At 36.0% G+C, this 17,701-nt stretch overlaps 1 protein-coding gene across 1 annotated transcript in view; it reads right to left on the bottom strand.

Moving 5' to 3' along the window:
• Nucleotides 1–3,641: 3,641 nt before the first annotated feature.
• The window catches only part of Ostm1 (osteoclastogenesis associated transmembrane protein 1), a 31,208-nt gene continuing 17,148 nt past the window's right edge, over nucleotides 3,642–17,701 (bottom strand). The window contains exons 3-6 of the mRNA XM_015499900.2: nucleotides 14,443–14,540; nucleotides 10,673–10,843; nucleotides 8,987–9,152; nucleotides 3,642–5,195 (exon numbers count right to left, since the gene is read on the bottom strand). Coding sequence (XP_015355386.1) covers nucleotides 5,140–5,195; nucleotides 8,987–9,152; nucleotides 10,673–10,843; nucleotides 14,443–14,540 — 491 coding nt within the window. The 3' untranslated portion in view covers nucleotides 3,642–5,139. The remainder of the gene's footprint in view (nucleotides 5,196–8,986; nucleotides 9,153–10,672; nucleotides 10,844–14,442; nucleotides 14,541–17,701) is intronic.

Here is a 17,701-nt window from a genome sequence, read left to right on the forward strand (position 1 = left end):
TGCTAAGAGCCAAGTATATGATGCATGGCATTTTTGGTCGAAAGGTGACGCCAGCTAGCCATTGAGATGATATGATTATGTTAAGATTTGCATTCATATGTATATTGGACTCCTGCTGTTCACCTAGGCTGGCTACGGGACTCCTGGAGAGTTCCCATTGGTTGGGGAAGTACAGTAGGAGGGAGTTCCAGGGGAGGAGCTCTCTCTGCGGTTCCGAGAGGAGGCCGCGTGGGTGGAAAAAATCTTCCCGGGCGGTACCGGACATTGGCGGCAGTTTCAAAAAATAAACTTTGTTCCTGCTTGAGTGGCTCGTGATTTTGTGCCCAGCCAGACTGCGGCATAAGTCCTGAGTGGATGGCAAAGTCCTGGTGGGCAAAGCACGCCAGGCATCACAAGGTCAAACAGACCTTTAGCTCTTTCCACAATCTCCGATATTTCCTAAATGCTCCCCCAGTACACATACAATCTAATAATGCACAGTGAATATGCTAGTCACACACAGCTTCATGACAAATGCCCCCAACTCCCCCTTCCCACATAGATTGCCACCCCTACATGGAATTCCCCTATACATTCAGAAATCTCAGGGTAGAATTGTGAGTGGGATGAGCATAAATTTAATATAAAGATATATTTGTTCATCTACTCTCTTCATGTTGTCTGCATCTGATTTTTTCTGCCCATTCCACAATTACTATTAATTCTTGAACCCCATAATGAGAGATGGCATGTATATGGAAACAGGGAGAAGGGTGCTAGATTTTGACTAGTATAAATAAACATGGTACCTTATTTAGTGGATGACAGCCAGGATATAAAGAGGATTCAAAAAGCCAAGGTCAAGTCCTTTTGTATTTCAGCTCCTATTACTTTCCTGGAAATACCACTTCATATGAATGCAGAAAATAAGGTACTAACCAGAGAGGGAGAAGAGAGAGACTCTGGTCCTCTCTGAAAACAGGGATGGCTACAAGGCTTGCTGTTGTGGCTACCGCGTTGAAAGATACACACAGTTCCCAGAGCCTTCTGCTACCTTCTGGTCTCCTCCATTTCAAAATTATTAGCTGAATAAACAGATAATAATTTTCAATCCTGCCTATTTACACTCTAGTTGTATACAATTATTCCAGACATTCCAAATTTATTTCCAATGCCCATTGGGCAAATCTTTTGGATAAAATCTTGAGTATTGTAATAAGACAACAGAATAATTACTACAGTATCTGACTAAAATGAACCTACCTTTCATTTTAAAGGGTTGAAAAATTTTTTAAACAGTTTTTTATACCTTTATTTTATTTTTATGTGGTGCAAAAGATCAAACACAGTGCCTTATGCATGCTAGGCGAGTATTCTACCACTGAGCCAAAACCCCAGCCCCTGAAATATTTTTATTGTATTTGGGTGCTGAGATGGATTTTTAGAATACCTCTTTATCATAGGAAACTCCAACTTTAAAAATCATTACTGAAGAACTTCACACTTTAAGAAGCACAGATTAGTCAAATTATCTTTTAAAATTCCTCTTTAATTCCAAGGAGACAAAGTTCCTGGTCATTAAATGTGTTATGTTTAACTAACATTTATCATAACCAATGTAATAATTTAGAACAAGCAAACTTGGAAGAGTTATACTTTGAAGTGCTATGTGTGCAATAGAGTATAGGCCAAAGCCCTTTTAATAATCAATATGATCATTTTTGAAAATTTTTAAAAGATAAGCAGAATATATAGTAGAGAAAACATTTGATTAGGTGTCCCAACCCTCTATGAATATTCTGCTTCCCTAGCTAAGAAGACAAGGAAGTAAGTCACATACTTTTTAGAGACATCCATGTAGTGGCCAGAAGGTCAGATTAGATGGTCTCTAGGGATCTGTCCAGCTCTGGGATTATATATGACCAAATAACCTCTATGGTTTCTTCTAGCTCAGAATATACACATAATTGGAACTACTTGGAAAGCTGAGGCAGGAGGATTGCAAGTTCCAGGCTAGCCTGGGCTACTTAGTAACATCTTGTCTCAAATTTTAAAAAATAAACATTAAAAAGGGATGGGAGGGCTGGGGATGTGTGTGGCTCAAGTGGTAACGCGCTCGCCTAGCATGAGTGAGGCACTGGGTTCCATTCTCAGCACCACATAAAAATAAAATAAAGATATTGTGTCCACCTAAAAACTAAAAAATAAATATTAAAAAAAAGGGATGGGCTATGTAGCTCAGTGGTAAAGCACTTGCCTAGCAAGCACAGGGCCCTGAGCTCAATCCCCAGTACTGCAAAAAGAAAAAACAACAACAAAAAAAGATATATAATATATATGAGAACACATACCTACACACTTAGATACATAAATAAATATATGTGTATTCTACTCAAATCTTTAAAACAGCTTTTGGATATGTCAGATATCCAAGGATATATAATGGGAACACAGTTTTTCCCATTTAAAATTGTTATACAGGTTAATAGTATATGTTTGTTTTCAAAATTCATTATGGGTGATGTCTATTTTTTATTTGAGGTCATGTCTTTGGACAGGAATGCAATCCTAACTACAATGTTGTTCTGGCACATTTCACTTTATAAGGAGTACACTGCAGTAAAAAGTAGAGCCCATCCATGAAACATTAGAAAATGCTGGTCCCAACAGAAGTAACATTTGCCAACTAAACTTTGATGTTATTCATTGATTTAGAATTACATGTTAAAATATCTAATGTGATCTTCACCACTCAAATTCAATCAAAAAATAATAATAATCCAAAAGCACATTTTTATTTGCAGTAAAGTTATAAGACAGATGGGCACTTAAACTCAATACATGAAAAACTTAGATATGATGTTAAATTACAACTGAAGTTTCCAAAAATGTATTTAAAATCCAATTACAGCATTGTAATTTCCTTAAATTACTTTATTTTAAAGTGTCAAAAACTTAAAGATGTTCTTGTGTTTATACATAAGCTGTATGTCTCAATTCAGAACTTTTCCATCACTACAGAATGAAATACCCCCTTTAGTGTAGCACTTACTTTTTATTTTTTAAAATCTACTAAGGCTGATGCAATTTCTAAAGAGCAATGACCCCACCATAAAAATATTAAAGGCTGTCTTTTCTTTTTTTTTTTTAAAGTGCTTATTAGCTTTATATCCCAAAGCAATGGTTTTTCCAACATATAATATTGAAAGGTGCTCACAAAGTCACTATGTATATACTCAAATATGTCATTCTTCTAACTTTGAACATAGTAAACTGGTTTCATCTGCATTAATGAAGATTGCTTTCAATGGCCCTCAAACACATGCTTCAAATCAAGACAGCTTTATTTGTACCAGCAGTGGGAATAGTAACAGCAGAATGAACTGCAGCATAGTTTAAATAGATCACAGTAGACCACGAAAAATGGTAACAGCTTTTGGATACGTCAGATATCCCAGGATTAGCCTTCTCTTCACTCTGCGTATGCGGTAAACACTTAAAAAAAAAAAAAAAAAACTATTAAAACACTCTCTTAATTCTCTATGGAGCATTTTTTTAGTGTATAACAACTTGAATCTAATGTATGAAATATGATATGTCAAGAGCTTTATAATGTTTTGAACAACCAATAAAAATTAAAAAAAAAAGTTAAAAAAAAAAAAAAAGAGTTTAAACCCTCTTACTATTTAGCTGAACTCTGCTTATACATAGGAGCCTTCATATTCTCAACATTTTTTTTTTAAAAAAAGCCTATTTTCATAAAGAAAGCAAGAAGGAATTAATAAATGAAATTTTCAATTCTACAATCCTGAGAAATAAAATCATAAACAATTCTAAAATTAAATATTTTTTTAAAGGCTGATACAAATATTCCAAAACAGAATTCGTTTTCTGAGAGTGAAAAGTTACTTCATTTTAGTCATATCATTTTTACCTGATTTACACACTTTAGGACAAAAACTAAACATCATCTTAATCTAACTGCTTCCTGTGTGAGACTATCATCTGATTCATGTCTCCAATATGTACCATTCAATAGTCTTACAATGAGCATCCCCTCAGGTCTGTTTTCTCAGCCTGAAGTTTTGTATTCCTCCTTTCTCTCCCTCCAAAAATTCCTATATATCTCAAGAGAAAATTTACATTAAAAAAAAAAACTCACAATTTAAATACAATGTGATAATACTACATTTGATTTAAAGTTTTAATAAATTATAAATTGCCAAATAACTTAATGTAATTCATAATGCAAATCCCTGGTATAAAAAAAATCCATCGTGCCCTGAATATAATAAAGCAGTCCAGTGAATTCAAATTACTTATGAAATAAAAGCAAAAACAAGATGTAAAATACTATTTATAAAAGTCAAGTAAGAAACCAGTTACCATAAATCTTCTTACAAAGATAAATGTTATGTGGTTTACCACTTTGAAAAATTGTTAGGAAGGGCTATAATTAGTGGTTTCAAAAATGATTTTAGGGAAATCAGAGTTTGAATTATGTATTATTGTCATATATGACATATTAAATATATCTGTAACAATAATACTACAATGTCAGGGGGAGGGGCATGCGTAGTGGCACACATCTGTAATCTCAATTACTGGGGAAACTGAGGCAGGAAGATCTTGCCTTCAAGGCCAGCCTGGGAAACTTAATGAGATCCTGTCTCAAAATAATAAAAATAATAATAATAACAATACTGCAACGGAGAATAATTTAAATTAACTTCTGCACTTGCTATCTTTTGGCAAGTATATTTCTTTTTTAAAGTTTTTGCTATAAGTGATTAATTTTAAATGTTTGTCTTCAAAAACTTTTTTACTTGAGGTACTTATGTTCATAGGGAGATACCAGAAGTCTCAAATAGTAATAACATGCCTACAAAATAAAACAAAGATTGTTCTTGCATCTTTTGTTATTGTAACAAATATACTTTAAAATAGACAACACTGCTATGCTTAAAAATTAAAAATATCCAATTTTAAAAAGGGGTGAAAAGGAAAAAAAATTGAAAATTCTTATTTAAAAATAAATCTAAAGTCCTTGCATTTCTTAAGAACCTGACAGTTGTTCTTCTTTTCAATCAAGTTTTATCTTCCACCAAGATAAGTTTTATCATTCGTGTGATAAGATGTCAAGTCTTCATCTTGTTGGTTTCAGTGTGAATTTTCTTGAATGTTTGCACTACTGGTACTGGACTTGAGACGTTTAGCTAGATAAGACAAAAGTATTATATTTTAAATTTAATTTTTAAACATAATTATTTATTATTTTTATGTAAGCACAGTATTTATCTATTGTTTGAATCCAAATAGATTCAATCTTCTAAATATTAAATTCCATTTTTTCTACCAACTTTGAAAAACAACTTAGTTAGAAACTACATATGACATGGCTAGAAGTAGTACCAAATAAAACAAACATAATTTATACTTTCTTGAACATCACAATCTTAAATATGTAATATAGATAAAAGCAATCTACTTAGATGATAAAAGTGCTATATAGTATAATAAAAAGTCAGTGAAGCTGGGCACAGTGGCACAGGCCTGTAATCCCAGCAGCAGCTTGGGAGGCTGGCTTTGTGAATTCAAAGCCAGCCTCAGCAACAGTGAGGTGCTACGCAACTCAGTGAGACACTGTCTCTAAATAAAACACAAAATAGGACTGGGGAAGTGCTCAGTGGTCAAGTGCCCCTGAGTTCAATTCCCAGTACAGACCCCACACACACACAAAAAAAGAGAAGTCAGTGAAAACTTCTTCTGATAAAGGGTAGCTAAGAAGATTCTACAGTAATTATTATGCTCAATTATGAAAAACTGAATGATTTCCCCCTAAGATCTGGAATAAGACCAGGATATTTAGTCTTATTCAACATCATGCCACTAATTTTGTCAGTGCAATATAGTGAGAAAAAGAAAAGGAAAGGTATCCATATGGAAACAAAAAAATTTGCTTCTGTTTTCAGATTAAAAAAATAAATTTAGGGGCTGGGGGTGTAACTCAGTCATAAAGATTATGCTTAGTACTTTGTGTACCATCAGTGACTTGAAAAATTGTGCTCTATATGTGCAATATGAGATGAAATGCATTCTGCCATCATGTATAACAAATCAGAATAAATAAATAATTTAATTAAAAAAGGAAAAAAAAGATTATGCTTAACATGTTCAAGGCCCTGGGTTCAACTCCCCAGTACTTCATGAAAAAAAAAAATCAGTGAAAGAACTCTATAAAATACATTAAATGACTTACAAAAATAAATTGTATACCACATGCACATTCACAAACATATGCACAAACACAAATATATATAGCTTCAAAGAAAATATGTGACAATCAGTTTTGATTGTAGTGCTAATGGGATTGGGTTATTGGGGTTAACAGAAAAAAATCATCTTATTTGGCATGGTAATATGTTTTATTCTTACAGTTAAATAAGAATATTTCTCATTCGGAGCTTTAGAAATGAAAAACATCAGTGCCAGTGTGAGAGTACCTTATACCAGAAAACTAGGAATCTTACTCAGGCACCATTTTTGTTTGTTTTGATTTCAAGCTTTGTAAATAATTTTGATAGTCAAGAATGAGAACCCTGCTATAGTTTCAATCGGGATCTCCCGACTCCCACTGTTCATGCAAAATAACAAGCTGACTTCCTGGACCAGTGTGTTTGCTTAAGCCTAAACTTAAGGGCAAACTTAAACTTAAAAAAAAAAAAAAAAAGGCCTTTAGGGAAGAAAACTAAATCAGCAGTTTGTTTTTTTGTTTGTGATCTAGCTTATTACCAATTATCAAATTACTTAATAAACTGACCAGGCAGCAATACTGGTAGGTATATATACCTACAACTTCTTGCCTCTTTAGTCTCTTCCTGATAAATCCTCATGGCCTTTAAAATTCTCCCCACACCCCACCTCCAGCAATGGTGTAGAGGTAAATTTCAACCTAAAACAGAATCATACTGTGTCTCTACCTTTACTACATACTTTAATAATTGAGTCAGGGTCAGTGTATTCTTTGAGGACATGAATTATGCCTTGTTCCTTTATTCTATTTATTTTATTTTATTTTTTAAAAATATTTATTTTTTCTTCTTTTTTTTCTTTTTTTTTTAGAGAGAGAGAGAGAGAGAGAGAGAGAGAGAGAATTTTTTAATATTTATTTTTTAGTTTTCGGCGGACACAACATCTTTGTTTGTATGTAGTGCTGAGGATCGAACCCAGGCCGCACGCATGCCAGGCGAGCGCGCTACCGCTTGAGCCACATCCCCAGCCCCATATTTATTTTAGTTTTAAAAAAATTTTGGTACCAGGGATTGAACCCAGGGGTGCTTTACCACTGAGCCACATCCCCAGTCCTTTTTATTTTTTTGAGACAGGTCTAAGTTCTTAGGGCCTTGCTAAGTTGCTGAAGCTGGCCTCAAACTTGTGATCCTCCTGCCTCAACCTCCGGAGTCACTGGGATTGCAGGCGTGTGGTACCGCACCCAGTTTGTTCCTTTTTAATCCCAATTCCTACCACAATGCTAGTATTGTGGCAGGGATTCAGTAACTGCTTGTTATGGTTTGGAATGTGAGGTGTCCCCCAAAAGCTCACAGGTGAGATAATACAAGAAAGTTCAGAGAAGAAATGATTGCGTTGCGAGAGCTTTAACCCAATCAGTGCATTAATACTATGATAGGATTAACTGAATGGTACCTGGAGGGGGGTTATTGGGGTGTGTGGCTATGGGGTATATATCTGTATCTGGTGAGTGAAGTCAGAATCTTTGCTTTCTGATTATCATGTGAGCTGCTTCCCTCCACACACTCTTTCACCATGACGTTCTGCCTCACCTTGAGCCCTGAGGAATGAAGCCTGCTGTCTATGGATTGAGACCTCTGAAACCATGAGCCCTTAAATAAACTTTTCCTCCTCTATAGTTGTTCTGGTCGGGTCCTTAGTCACAATAGCGAAATAGCACACTAAAACACACAGGCAAGATATTATAGGTTGTGGGCTGGGGATGTGGCTCAAGCGGTAGCATGCTCGCCTGGCATGCGTGCGGCCCGGGTTCGATCCTCAGCACCACATACAAACAAAGATGTTGTGTCCGCCGAAAACTAAAAAATAAATATTGAAATTCTCTCTCTCTCTCTCTCTCTCTCTCTTAAAAAAAAAAGATATTATAGGTTCTGTACAAACTGATCTACATATAATCATTTTTTTTAAGGTAAGTGTATTAGAAGTGAAATCAGATGAAGAAGTGCCAGAAGGATTTAAGGGGAAAAGAACTTTTAAAGTGTAGGGTTCTAGAATACAAATAATATTTAAGAGAAAAAAGATTAGCTTTTCCTCAAAAAAAAAATTCATTTTTAAATACTAAAATTACTAAAGGCCAAGCCCATTCTTTCCCTGTGACAATAAAGGAGAAATTTGTGTGATCCAAGAGTCACTCTTTTCTAGCTACACAGGATCTTCAAGCTAGTGCTTCTCTTGCTCTGCCCTGCTGGCAGGGGAGAGGGAAAGAAATCAGTCCCCACTGAGCATGTGACATATGTCAAGGAACGTCCTTGGAACTACAATTCTCTTTTATTCATAAACAAACGGCATGTTAGTTACAATTTTCTTCTGGACTACTCCACTTGTAAGTCCTTCTACCAGGACTCCGATGGCCTAAGAGCTATTTTATGTCCCTACTACTACCACGGTAGAACTGCAAGGACCCTGCTGATACTCTTCTGCTACTATCAACCTTATTCTGGGGATAATATAGCTTTCTCAGTTAATCATCTGAAATACATGCATCCTCAAGTTTGTTTTTTATTATCAGCACTCCTAAAATTCTCACAAATCTCTTCTATTAGTAAGCATAATTGTTAAAGGTAAAGCAGAAAGCCATTTTAGGCTGACATACTTTTGAGTTCTCAGAATATATATCATTTCTAAAACAGGCATAAACTTTTAAATGCAGGATATTATCTAAACAAATGAATAATTGTTTAAAAAAAAAAACACTTACGCAGAATGAGTTTGCGTTTCTTTTGCTCCGAGTGAAGAAAGCTACTAAGGTAGAAAACAACAGGTAGAAAGAGGATGAACACAGAAACAGCAATAACAGGCACTGTGTCACTGCAAGAGATTGAGCAGTTGAAAGTTCGACTCCAAAGTTTTCGAGTAATATTCATCTGAAACAACAAATAACATTATTCTATTTTATATTTAACTTGTCTTCAAGTTCTTATAATTATTTTGTTAATAATTACTCATTGTATAAATTTACATTAATATAAGCCAGGCATGGTAGTGCACACATGTAATCCCAGCAACTCAGGAGGCTGAGGCAAAAGAACCACAAATTTGAGGCCAGCCACTGCAACTAGTAAGGTCTATTCTCAAAATAAAAAATAAAAAGGGATGGGGGCTTGGGGTTGTGGCTCAGCGGTAGAGCACTCACCTAGCACACACAAGGCCCTGGGTTCAATCCTCAGTACCACATAAAAATAAATAAGTAAAATAAAGGAATTGTGTCCAACTACAACTAAAAAATAAATATTAAAAAATTAATTAATTAAAAAATAAGAGGGCTGGGGATAGATGTAGTTCAGTGGTAAGCATCCCTGGATTCAATTTCTAGTACCATAAAAATTTTTTAGGGTACTATAAATAAAAAAATAAAATTTACATTAATACAACAATGTCATATTCAAAATTCATAATACTGACCAAAGTATAACAATATCAATCACTCATAGCTTTCAAACAGAGAACTTATATTAATAGGAATGTAGTTAAACCCTGTTTCCATCCTTAAAAAATTTCATTATTTATTGAGAACCTACTTCAAACCAAGTAGTATTCTAGGCAATAGGAATAGGACAGTAAAAACAAAAGTCCTCATGACGTAGTGATTTTAAGTGCTTTTTAAACCATCCTGAATATTACTAGTCCACTACAGTTTCTTCTGAGCTGCTGTGATAATTCACACTCATTATTCGCACCCATTAAGCTTATCAATTTTAATTTCAAGTGAGTTCTCTGCACTGAGCCAGAAATTTCTTTCCTCTAATGCCTTCTCAGGCATCATATTGCCTAAAAAGCCATGATCGCTATCTAGTGGTGACCTATGTAAAGGCTGACTATATAATGGAAAGAAAAGATTTGTTGCTGACCATTTGATTAATACACTATTTACTAAGAGCCCACTCTATGCCAGGCATTATCCTACAGACTGAACAATGAACAAAAAAAGACAAGGTTCTTGTCCTCATGTGGTTTATATTTTAGTGAGAGGAGACAACTATAAACATAAGTATTTTCAGATTGTAAGAGTTGTAAAGAAATAAATGGGATAGGAAGTAACTGAGGAATGGCTTCTCAAATACATTATAGTAAAATCTAGACACTTTTTAACAATGAGTACACAGTATAATTGAAAATAAACATACAATAATGCCCACACCTCTGAAAATAGCACACATTTTCAAATTTTTTTTAAAAAAAGTAATAAATTGTTAATTCACTTGTGAAGTGCCTAATCAATTTCCATTTAGTTTGACAGACCAGGATATTCTACTTTATAACTAATACACAGTTATTGCTGGTTGAAGACTGGCAGATTACAATGTGCCTCCAAAAGAGATAATACTACTAATGGTATATTTAACAACCCTGCAAAATATGCATCATATCAGAAGCAAGTACTTACTGCATCTTCCACATCGATACATAAATGTGTTTCAGGAAGTTCAGCCTTATTATCAAGCTCATTCATTTTTTGCATTTCACTGTACAGACTGCTCAGAGTTTTGTATGCTTCACGACAGTTTTTACACACTTCTGAGTAATTTTTTGGTGGTAGAAGACCATGTGCACTCTCCTGAAGTCACAAAGGCAGATGTAATACATACAATAAACATCATAAATAATATCTCTGTTAATTATCTAATCTTCCAGAAGACAGGAGACAAATCTGGTGTGTTCAAGTGCTGAGCTGTGAGGTTGAGGACATTACTAAATCACCTGTATTATAGGTTCCACAGATTAGAGACCCGGTATATGAAGCACATGGCAAAATATTTGGCACTTTCTAAATGTCCTAAATGTTGAAAACCACCGCACCAGCCAATGTCAAATGTAGACAACACTAACTCATATGCTGAGTAACTTATAACTAAATGCCAAAGTTCTCCAATTATCTCATCAATAATATCTGCACATATCCATCCCATTGCTGACTAAATAAAATATGTCCCTGCCTGTGCTGTCTTCACCAAAGTTTGCTTGAGACAGGACTTCCATAATGGGAAAGGAAAAGGCACTACAACTAGATCCCCACTCAATTCTTTATCAGAAGGCTCTTAATCTGGGCCTTTCTAGTCAAAAAAAAAAAAAAAAAAGAGAGAGAGAGAGAGAGAGAGACAGAGACAGAGAGAAACTCCAAAGAACTGGATAGCCTCAATAAGGGAAGGAGACATAACTTATGTTAGAATATCTGTTTTTTATACTTCTAGATTGACACATGTCCTTTCAAGAACAAGTTTACATATTGCTTTCTTTTTTTTTTTTTAGTGTGGGGGTGGTTACCAGGGATTGAACTCAGGGGCACTCGACCACTGAGCCACATCCCCAACCCTATTTTGTATTTTATTTAGAGACAGGGTCTCACTGAGTTGCTTAGAGCCTCGCTATTGCTGAGGCTGGCTTTGAACTCACAATCCTCCCGTCACAGCCTCCTGAGCCACTGTGATTACAGGCATGCACCACCATGCCCAGCTACACATTGCTTTCTATTCCCTTCATTTTTTGCCATACTGTATGAAGAAAGAACATTAACTGAACATGGGAATTAAAGAAAAAAGGACAAATCAAAAAAATTAAACTGATGTAGCCTCTATAATGTTACCCTCACCATTTATTTGACAGAAAACCAGTCTCCCCTTAGTCTGCCATAAGAAAAAGCCCATCACCTAATTTTCACAGAAAAATTTAGCTGAACCCAAAATCAAACATTGAGCACAGAATCTTGATGGGGGATAATTTAGCCACTTTTATTAAAACTCAAAATGCACATGTCTTTTGATAATACAATTCCACTTCTCTGAGTCAACCAAACAAGTCTTCACAAGTATGCCAAGTCATATGAAAAAAGGTTCTCTGTGGCAGTGATTTTTAACAGTGAAGTACTGACATGTGGCATGACAGCTTCATTCTGCCTGTGGGGATAACCAGCACTTTGCAGACAGCTCCTCTCCATAGTCACCAGGACAGGCCAGATTTCCACAGAAGCTACCTGCAGGCACCTACTGCCCAAGCTGGACCTTACCTGGCACTTAAACCCACCTCCCTGCTATTCACCTGAACTGAAAGCTACTGCCACAGCCAACATCATCAAAATTTCACTGCTACTGCATTATCTGTTTTGCTGTCTCCTACTGACTCCTCTCCTGAGCTTTCTCCCTACACACAAACCCTAAAAAACACTGGAGTGTCCCAGGATGCAGTATTTGGGGCCCCTTTCCATCTCTCTACATTCACTCTCATCCAGATGGTGACTGTGAGCACCATCTGGACCTGCGGTCTCCCAAACCTCTATCTCCAGTTCACAATTCTTCCCGGAGCTCCAATCTCATTTATAACCAACCCCATGTGTCATCTCACCTCAGGTGTCTAATGGAGACATCCTACTTAACACGTTCAAAACAGAATTCTTAATCCCACTCCCCTACAAACTCACTCCTCCTTCTCCATGCCATCATCCTCTCAGCCACTCAGGACCAAAGCCTAGGATTACATCCAGATGCTTTGCTTTCCTTCACTAGCAACCCAAACCATTCCACCAGCAAATCCTGCACACAGACTTCTAAAATATGCTCTGAATTCACCTACTTTTCTTCAATGCTGCCAACAACACCCTCTCCTGTGCAGCCTCCAATCAGTTTGTACCTCCACACCTCCACTTTGGCCTGCCTTCACCTGAGCTCCTCTATGGAGCAGCCAAAGTGCTCTTGCAGCATCTGATGACGTCCTATGGAATTCTTGCTTGAAGTGGCCTCCCCCATGCTTAGAATTTGTAGTAGTAGATATAATATTTCTAACTTACTAGAAACCTGGTTTTAAGGCTTCAGATTATTTGAACTATGGAATTCTACCTTGATCTGGGGAAGAAGTAGCTATTGTCTAATCTTGAAAACTGAGAGAGAACTACAGATTCAGACCTATTTCTTAAAAATCTTAAGATAAAAGATGCTTAAATATAGAAAGTGAAACCATAAAAGTACTAAAACAAAATTTTAAAGTATCTCAATGTGGGAAAAAAAGCCTTCCTAATGTAATGAAAATACCATAAGTCATTATAAAATTGGTAAATCCAACAAAATTAAATTTTTCTTCATGATAAAAGAAAGCACAATGAAAAGACAACAAACTAGGAAAATAGCATTTGCAAATAACATCACAGAAAAAGGGCTAATATCCTACAAATATATTCATTAGAACACTGGTCTCTTAAACCAAAGAGTTCCCTGGTCAAATAGATTTGGTAAATGTGGTCAACACAAATGTCCATCTGAAATTTTATAAAATACATGAGTCCACTAAATTTTATAAAATACATGAGTCCACTAAAAGTCCTTAGTGAAGCATTTCCCAACCTTGGTAGAATATTAAACCCTCTTTTGACAGGTCACTTTATTAATGTCCTATAGAACACATTTTGGAAAATAGGAAATCTTTTTTGTTTTTCTCAGAGAAATTTATAACTCTATGTAATAACATTTATTAAACAGGAAATCATACATACTCACACTCAACACATGTTTATATCTACTTGTGGGGATTACTTATTTATTGTGCAAATACAAAACTACAGTTTTTACCAAGGTTCCAATTTCATACTTCACTACCACCAGGCAAGTTCTAATACCAAAGTTCAAGGGTCAGAGATGGAAACAACAAAAACGTATAAGCTAGAATTCTTAAAGGCTACCTTTTGTATCATATTATTATTATGTTTACCTTACTAAATATTATTCAAGTTTACCTTACTAAATAATGCCTTTTAAGGGTATAATAGTGAGTTAAGCAAATATTGAGGCAAAAAAAAAGCTTCCTGTAGACAGAATCATACTGCACAGTGAAATACCCATTATTGCATAAACAAAGTCAAAGTCGGATTAAACAACATTGTGTTTTAATTAAACACCTGCATGCCTCAGTTAGTGTTTTCACACTCATTATCTCACCAAATCTTCACTACAAAAACACTTGAAGGCAGGCAGATCAGATATTACTGTCCCTACTTTACAAATGAGAGAACTGCAGTCTTAATATCTGCAAGCAGAAGAACTGAAGAGCAGAAATTCAAACCTACTAATTCCTCTGAGTACAGATAAACACCAACAATGTCATAAAAACTTGGAGTTAGACATTATTCATTTGTACAAGACAGCATTTTAATCTCAAATATATATAAAGTACCTGAAGGTTATGCTCAAAGCAGGTCAAGGTGAGGTTAAATAGATTGAGGAAATATATTGTGCTGTTTGATAATTCTTCACCGTTGTCTGTTAAACAATCTGTCAAAAAAAGTATATTACTATATCACAAGCAACAATTTCATGTTGTCAGTTAGCTTTCAAGTTATCATCTTTTGTTTGCACTATAATAATCCTTTATTTCAGCAAGCATGAAGTATTCCACATAAGAGAATTTTCCAAATGCATGAAGTTCACCCTTATTAGTTTCCAAAAACATTTTTAAATCCGCCATTTTCATGAAAATCTTAAAATAATTACATACCTTCCTCCTTTTATATAAACAATATATCATACCAAATGAAATTTAAATTGACCTTTAATGGTAAAAAGGTCATAATCATGAAAATCAGGTCTCTTAATAGTGCTATTTAGGCATAACACTGTTTATGCTACATTAATTTTGCCTCAATTCTTCTCCCTTTTTATCTTTGTGTCAAATTTAGTAGTTCTGTGTCTCTTCCAACTTCACTAACAGGGTCATTTATTGTACCTAATAGGGTAGCCTTTTTAATTTGCTCATTCTATCATGAGTTGGGAGTCCAGAGAAATAAATGGGTGCAAATTTTAACCAAATACTGACAAAAAGTATCAAGTAAAGTTTGGAAATAAACAGAATTGTCTTACATGTTTTTATAAATCTTACATAAATTGTATTCCTCTGCAACTTCTACTCTTGCTTAGCATTAGCTCAAGTTAATTCATTCCTTTGCTTTTTTATGAATATATTCATAAAAATAAATATATTGCAATTTACTTCTCCATTCTCCCCTCTTTAGTGAATCTACTCTTCATCTTCCCTTTGTCTTTTTCTCTCCCTGAGTTCTCAGCCTATCATCTCCAAGTCAGGCTCAACAGCAGGGCTTCAGATCCCACTTGTGGTGGTTGCAGTTTAACTAATCTCCTCAAATCATTGCCTTCCACATACCCACAAACATTTCCATCTGCTTTCTCTACTCCTGATTCTGGTTCTAGAACACAATTACATAAAATTCTAAAATTATACTAAAAGAACCCGAATCAAATTCATGTGACCTATGAAGTCACATCATCATAGATGCCCTATTAATTGCTCTACAGGGATGTTCCACAGGAATGTTCCAAATATTTTCTATTCCCTAGTCCCCAGTCCAATTCTTGTCCCCCTTAATTTCAACAGACAGCTTTATATGGCATCCACCTGACTCAGAAAGTTAACGCCAACTAAGAGTATCTTCTCAGCCATGTGTGGTAGTACATGCCTGTTATCCTAGCTACTCTAGCCAAGACAGAAGAAATGAAGTCCGAGGCCAGCCTGTGCAATTTAGCAAGACCCTGTTTCAAAATAAAACAAAAGGGCTGGGGATGTAACTCAGTGGAAGAGCACTTGCCTAGCTGCATAAGCCCTGGGTTCAATCCCTAATACCACCACCAAAAAAAAAAAAATCTTTCAACCAGGAGTGGAGAGATACCATAGAAAACTACTGCAATGATCCAAATGGAATTCTTTGGTAGACAAGAAAGAGCTGAACAGGTAGACACTGGGACACAACACTAAAGGATGTCTCATGCACTATGAAAAACAACAATGAAAGCTGGCATGTGCTGAGTAATTGTTATGTTCCAAGCACTATGCTTATATTTGAAACACATTTACTTATTCAATTCTTGCAATGATTCTATGAGGCAAGAATAAGAAGCTTAGAGAAATTATGGAGGTTGCCCAAGGACACGAAACTGATTAGCAAAAAGCCAGAATGTATACTCAGTCTGATTCTTGAGCTTGTACTCTCAAACACAGCAAAATAAACAACACATTCACAGCTACATTCTTGATGATTAAAAAGTTCAACAAACACATGCCATGGCTCCTCCGTCCAGCACACAGACATCTTACACCGTGCAGGGATTCAGGCAGTCTCTACCAACTCAACAGAGTTGGCAACCAAGATGAAACCCGAACCGGGTGAACTGGGCAGCAGCAACCAGCACTTTAAGACTCCTTTGGGCAAATTAGAAACAGGCTCCTCCTCTAGGTGGATGAATTATGAAAGGGCATTCTTGCCTCAGAAGCCAACTAGAATTCACCCCATTCACTCCCTCATACACACGGCCTATGCAGGGCCCCCTCTGAACCCAGTGAACATGGGGCCCTCTTAGTAAACCAATTCCTAGATTCTTCTCTCTCTGAACTTGTATACTCTACATTCTCTGCAGCTTTGTTTTCCCAAGAACATAAGTTCCATACTAACTGTTCACCCGATCATTTAAAAATCTGAGGGTTCATTTTACAAACTGAAACTAAGAAATTAAGCCAGAGAAATGAGGGGATATATTGAGGCCCATATACCAAGTTCATAAGGCACAGAAATACCAAATATACTTTCCAGACTCCTATATTCTCTTAATTGTACCATTTTTTTTTACTATTTAAATATATTATTTCATTGTCAGTTTTCACAAAATTCAAATAATAAATTATTTAAAATGTGTGTGTGGCCAGATGTGGTGGCACACGCCTATAATCCCAGTGGCTCAGGAGGCTGAGACAGGAGAATGTTGGGTTTAAAGCCAGCCTCAGCAACAGTGAGGTGCTAAGCAACTCAGGGAGACCCTGTCTCTAAATAAAATACAAAATAGGGCTGGGATGTGGCTCAGTGGTTGAGTGTCCCTGAATTCTGTCCCCAGTACCTCCCCCCAAAAAAAGAAAATGTGTGTTTGTGTGTGTGTAAATGCCCCATGAAGTACTCTTGAATTCTCTTAGGGATGAGGCAGAGTGTGTGTGTGTGTGTGTGTGTGTGTGTGTGTAAACACAATTAGATAGACACAGAATATTAGTATTTTAAGTTAATAAGACTGAACAACACATTTTGTGTTTGATGCCTTGCAGGGAAGTTGAGGGAGCACAATTTCATCCACAGCAACAGGACATCTGTGTTATGATGAGCCATGTCATGACAACTAATGTATACAACATAAGAGGGAAAGTAGCATGTGTCCCAGCACGACCTGCAATAGTATAAAGCCTTTTACTATGAGAGACCATAGCAATTTCTTCTACACATGATGCATAATTTGCTGGGAGCCATTAGCCAAGTAGGTATGACAATTTCCTTGCCAGCGTACCCCATGTTGCAGTGACATTGAATGTAGGTGACCTTGCTCAAGGACCAAGGCGGATTAGGGTGTTCCCGGTTTAAGATAATCGGGTTTAGGGCGTTCCC

Source organism: Marmota marmota, unplaced genomic scaffold (genome assembly GCF_001458135.2).
Source record: "Marmota marmota marmota unplaced genomic scaffold, marMar, whole genome shotgun sequence".
Classification (NCBI taxonomy): Eukaryota; Metazoa; Chordata; class Mammalia; order Rodentia; family Sciuridae; genus Marmota; species Marmota marmota.